We start from the raw sequence: 6,133 nt of genomic DNA, 5'->3' as shown, positions 1-6,133 counted from the left end.
GTCATATAGCATACATCCTGTCTCATTTTCTACACTGTTCTTAAAACCCAATACATCTTAATTATATGCTCCTCGGAGGATCACACCTCAGCAGCATTTGCTCAGTCATCTTTACTGTATGTTTTTAGAATCTTTTGAGTTCACAAGAGGAAAATTTTGCTGATATTTGTATGTTTTGCAGTTGTAGATGGAAACAGTGTAACCCTTCTTGCCTTTCACAGTGAAAGCCTGGACATTTTTGGCACTTTTGGTCATATAGTTTACTTGACTACTGCATTTTTGCGTTTTTACACTCTAAGGAGAAACACGCACATACATTCACACACATTTGATTGTCTTTCTATTAGATTTTGAGTTTTTATACAAACCTGCATTAAACTTTATCTTGTTATAACATGGTGTCTGTCTGAAAACGTTTTTAACAAATGTTCAAAGAATGAATGGCAGGATAAAGGGTGACGCTCAAACATTAAAGGAAACCTCTTCTGTAGGCTACATAAGTTCAGGGTTCCAGTAAGTTTGTCTTGAAACAGCTCAGTTGCGAGGTTCAGAGTTCTCGAACAAAAAGTACCACTCCGTTTAGATATGCCTAATTGGCAGCAACTGTAAGTAGATGCCAGGCCAGTTAACTTTGCTCACACCAGTGGGTGGACAAGCTAGGATTTCCGTACGGCATCATGGCGGCCGTCTGCCGGAGTCTGGTGTGTGGAACAATCCAGAGCGACTTCCTGTAGAAGCACCGCTGTGCAATGAATGCCGGCTCCTGAGACAAGCATCATGGCGTCTCTGGCGGGTGCAGGTCAGTGGAGCACGCCAGGGGAAGAGGCAGCCGTAAAGGAGTCGCCGCTTCCTCTTCCACCTCCCACCGGCTGTCGTAAAAGGTGAATGGAGAGAGAGTTGTGGGGGGGAAGGAGGGAGGACAGGGGGCGCGGAGTCAGAGTGGCGCAGCAAGTAGCTGCAGGCGGTGGTGGCAGCGGCAGGGGTTGGGGGTGAGGTGGTCCCCTAGGGCAGAGGGGGCCAAAAAGGGCCAGGAGGCATCCCGGCTGCAACCCGGCCTGCTGGCTCTGGGACCGGAGCTCCCGCCCGCGGACATGGACCTCAATCGGATCATCCAGGCGCTGAAGGGCACTATCGACCCAAAGCTGAGGATTGCAGCTGAGACGGAGCTTAACCAGGTTAGCGAGGGGCTGCCCCTCTTTCTCTTTTTCCTACTCTTCTCCCTTCTCTCCTCTCCTCCAACCCCAGCCTGAGACTAGGACCCCTGCGGAGCAACTGGAGCACCTGTTGGCTATATGTCCTTTCTTGGTGCACTTGCTCAGCCCTCTTGGACAGCACAAAGAAGCTACGAAACCTTTGATAGTGGTCTTTGGGTGTGTTTTCTTTCCCTTTAATGCGCTTACGTGGAGAAGCGGTGGGAAAATTCACCAAAGCTAAGCTAGCTTTTCTCCGGACCCGCCCTTTTCAGGTGTTGCTGTTGGAAACCCTGCCCCTCGTCTGTTTCTGGCGGTGGCAGTGTGGATCTTGGCACAGTATTGCTGGAGCGCTGGGCAGCACTGTCCGAGAGAGTTCTAGGAAGGGCACGCGGTTTCCCTGTACCATGTACCTTTTCAAAGACTGGTTCGGCCAGTGATAGAATATTTGAGGCATTTCTTTCGAATGCTGAAATGTGTGTGACTTTCCTTTAGCTGCTTTCCATTTTCTAAGCGGTCTAGACATTCATTGTTCCAGCGTTACTCCCAAAATTTCTCGACTTTTTTTTTTTTTTTTTTTTTTTTTTTTTTCCACACTCCTGCCCCGCCCCCGCCGCTCCCCCCTTCTCCCCCCCCCCCCCCCCCTTTTTTTTCCTTTCATTTCAGAGATAGGGTCATCTCACTGTGTAGTTCTGGTTAACCTGGAATTCTGTGTTAAACAGGCTGGATTGGAACTCATAGATCAGCCTGTTGCTTCTGCCTCTGCCTCTAGCCTGCTGGGGTTAAAGGTGTGTGTTACCACATCTGGCCCAACCTTTCAAAATTGTAATATCACAAGCTCTGGTTCTGCACATGTAAGAGGAACCATCATCTTCTTACTAAAATGTACAAATTAAAATTTCCTTACATGGCTTGACAATTGAACTTGCTACAAGTGTGAAGGGATATTCCTTAATTAGTGGATCTTGAAGGGTTGCTAAAACCAGTGGCCTATGCTTCTCTGAAAACTGTTGGGTATGCAAATTATGGGCTTCATCCCTGACATAAAGAATCTGAAAACCTGGGAATAGAAACAAGTTTGTGTTTTAAGTGGCTCCCCAGGCAATTCTGTGCCTCCTAAAGTATAAGGATTCTTCTTGGCTAGTGTGTTTGCCCTAGTAGAGGTTTTTTGTTTTTGTTTTTGTTTTTTTAAATAAAAGATGTTTTGAATCTCAAAAGAGAAATATTAACTGACAATCTGTGGCGTTTGAGGTACATGCGAATCCAGGATCCTCAAGAGGTAAGAAAGTCGAGACCCTGTTAATATCTATCTGGCTCTGCTTTAAGGCCCTATATGATTTCCAGCTCTGCTCAGTCTTGTAATCCTAACATACACAAAGTTTTGTTGAATGGCCAAAAAGGATGCTTTGATGTCTTAAATAGGAAAGGACAGTCACCCCAGAAAAAGAGACACTTACTATCAATATCTGTCCCGGACTTCGTAGAATACTGTCTAGAGTAACAATCATCAGGGTTTAGTTAATAAAAATGCTATAAGGGCTAGGCTTGCATCCTGCTGCTGTGCACTGGGAGGCTGCCTGTTTGACACTGCGTTTACCACAGGACCAGATGTCCCTTTGATAGTGTTAATAGGGAACATAACTTTGATGCCATGTTATACTTTCTGCCCATAGCCTAATCTTGCTTTTTCCTGATTTGTCAACACATGAGTGCAGTTGATATTATGAAAACAGAACAGATTAGAAGCCTACAGAACCAGGGGAGGTTCAATCCTGTGTTCTCTTCATATTATTTTAATCCAAAGTTTGTCTCATCAGAAGATCGTTTTCCTTGTTACTTGTAGTTTGGTTTACAGTGGGAGGCCCTAAGCTCATCTCCAGCACCATAAAAATCAAATTGTAATAGGCTTTCAATAAGTTTTTGTACTTGAAGTAGAAGACCTAGATTTGATGTTGAGTATCAAATGCTTGCCCCTTAGCACCCCTGTGCCATCCTGCCTTGCTTGCATGAATGCATAGGTATCTACTGTATGAGATACGTATGTAAATATGATATGGATGCTGGTGTTAACTGTGTAGACCAGGCTGGTGTTAATTTCACTCTGTAGACTGGATGATTTCGAATTCAGAGATCCACCTGTCTCTGCCTCCAAGTGCTGGGGTTAAAGGCATATGCCTCCATAGCTAGCTAAAAGGTTTATTCTTAGTTATATATAAAACTAAGCATACATATACATAAATAATGTGGGTGGGTTTGTGCACATGAATGCAAGTGGCTGCAGAGGTCAGAGGCCTTTGGATTTTTGGAGTGAGACCTTTTGAAGTTGGAGTTGCAGGCTGTTGTGAGCCACCTAATGTGGATGCTGGGAACTGAACTTAGGTGCTCTGCAAGAGCAGCAAGCACTCTTAATGGCTTAGCTCTCTCTTCTTTTTCCAAATTTATTTGAATCAGGATCTCATGCAGCCCAGGCTTAAAAAAAATTGCTTTTGTTTCATTTAAACTTGTTTATTTAAAAAAATTCTGTGTATGGATATGGGTATGTGCATGTGTGTGCAGGTGCCTGTGGAGGTCAGTGTCATCCGAACTCATGGAGCTGGAGTTACAGTACCTATGAATGCCTTGACATAGGTGCTGGGAACTGAGCTTGGGTCCTCTGAATGAGTGATAGAGGCTCATAACTTCTGAGTTCTCTCTCTCCAAAGACCCAGATTAAAAAAAAAAAACATATTCTTTTATCATGTATATGTATGGGGATGCCTGCAGAGACCAGAAGAGGGCTAAAAACCTATTCTTTTATCATGTGTATGCATGGGGATGCCTGCAGAGACCAGAAGGCTTAGATTCTCTGGAATTGGAGATGGGGGTGTCTGAACCACCTGATGTGGGTATTGGGAATTGAGCTTGGGTGCTGTGGAAGAATAGCAGGTGCTGCTAACCACTGCCTTCCCCTTCAGATCCCCTCACCTACTTTTAAAAAACTATAAATTTTTTATGGTTTCAGTGATCGATAAAAAGGAATCTACCTCCTTTTTTTTCTTTTCTTGAGATAGAGTAGACCTCCCTTGTTGTGGAAAATATTATTTGGGGGTTTCTACCCTACCTTAGAAGCACTAGTTCCCAAATAAAAGACACAAAACTTTTATATTTATAATAATCCTTAAAGCACTAGAGCTGAGCAGATTTCAAACCTCTATTTTGTCTATTTCCTTGTCAATAACCCTGAGATACCATTTGCCTTGTTCCCTCTGGGTAGCTCCTACGCCAACAGGCTAGCCCTTATGGTCATGCACTCATGATCCACCTACCCCAAGGTGATTTATTCCTTCTCTCTCTTCCCCTCCTAGTCCCTGCCTCAAATCCCAAGCTTGGGAATCAAAGCCCTGCCTTCCTCTCTTCTGCCCAGTTACAGGATGTGGGCATATTATTAACCAATCATGGATAGCTCGTGTGTGTGTGTGTGTGTGTGTGTGTGTGTGTGTGTTGGGGGGGTGGTTGGGTGGTTTATATAACAAAATCTGGTATACATGAGGATCTACTTGTCTTGGAGCAACCAGATCTTAGGGTGCAGAATTTAGCATTTGGTAGCATCAAACTAACCCATTACACTCCTGGCTTGGAACTCTACTTCTGCACCATGAGTGATGGGATTAAAGTGTATATACCACCACACCTAGCTGGAAAAGTTTTTTTTAAAAAAGGTTGGTACAGTAGTGGTAACACACATCTTTATTTCCAGCATTCAGGAGGCAAAGGCGGGCGGATCTCTGAGTTCAATGCCAGTCTTGCCAATAGAGTGAGCTGCATTGCACTACAGCCAGGGCTACACAGAGAAACCCTGTCTCTAAAAAAACAAAACAAGCAAATAAATGAGTTGGGGCTGGAGAGACAGATTAGCATTTAAAAGCTTTGGACGCTCTTCCAGAGGACCTGAGTTCACTTCCCAGCACCCACATGATGGCTCACAACCATATGTAATTCCAGTTCCAGGGAATCTGACTCCCTCTTCATGGTGCACAGACATACATGTAAGCAAAGTCACTCATACACACAAAATAGATAAATAAAAATTAAAAATATTGAGTGGGCTGGTAAAATGACTTAATGGGTAAAGAAAGGTGTTTGCCTTCCTAGCCTTATGACAAGTGGTTGATTCTTGGAACTCATATAAAGATAGAGAGAATAGACTACACACGCACATGCATTCACACATGCGTACACACACACACACACACATGCATATACACACATGCACACATGCACATATACACATGCACATACGCACATATACACATGCACATACACAGGCACACGCACATGCACGCGCCCCCCCCCCCCACACACACACAAAGAAAGGAAGAAAAAAAAAGGAAAGAAAGAGAAAATATTAATAACTTAGTTGTATCTCAAAGGATGACATTGCCCATATAGGCACTCAGGAGAAGTCAAGCTGAATGGACTGGTTTCCTTCCTTCCTTTTTTTTTTTAAAGATTTTATTTATTTATTATATGTAAGTACACTGTAGCTGTCCTCAGATACCTCAGAAGAGGGCATCAGATCTCATTATGGATGGTTGTGAGTCACCATGTGGTTGCTGGGATCTGAACTCAGGACCTCTGGAAGAGCAACCAGTGTACCCAACTGCTGAGCCATCTCTCCAGCCCCCTGGTTTCCTTCCTTGAGAATTTATGAGACTTTTGGGAATGTCACTGTTATGAAATCTAATGTCGTGGGGGGTGGGGTGGGGTGTACCAGGTGGGCCCATGCCAAGATGCCCTCCTGAGAAATCTTGCCATGCAATGGACCTAATATAAAGGCGTTTTATTTGGAGGAAGGGGAGGGAGGTAAGGGGTAGAGGCAGACAAACGGGAGAAGGGCCATGAGGGCAGAGAAGCAGAGCCAGAGAAGTATAGAAAGAAGAACAGAAAAGGAGGGAGGGAAGGAG

The 6,133-nt window shown here is 44.3% G+C and overlaps 1 protein-coding gene across 3 annotated transcripts in view; it reads left to right on the top strand.

The window, feature by feature from the left end:
* The first annotated feature begins 871 nt into the window (after positions 1–871).
* Positions 872–6,133, top strand: part of Ipo8 (importin 8) — a 63,746-nt gene continuing 58,484 nt past the window's right edge. Inside the window, exon 1 of one of the 3 annotated variants that reach the window (XM_021190562.1) lies at positions 872–1,175. In XM_021190562.1, coding sequence (XP_021046221.1) covers positions 1,092–1,175 — 84 coding nt within the window. In that variant the 5' untranslated portion in view covers positions 872–1,091. The remainder of the gene's footprint in view (positions 1,176–6,133) is intronic. The other 2 variants (XM_029534886.1, XM_029534887.1) reach the window with 2 other exon arrangements.

This window comes from Mus pahari, chromosome 2 (genome assembly GCF_900095145.1).
Source record: "Mus pahari chromosome 2, PAHARI_EIJ_v1.1, whole genome shotgun sequence".
Taxonomy (NCBI): Eukaryota; Metazoa; Chordata; class Mammalia; order Rodentia; family Muridae; genus Mus; species Mus pahari.
The sequence above is the reverse complement of the archived record's forward strand: the minus strand, read 5'-3'. Positions and strand labels throughout refer to the sequence as shown.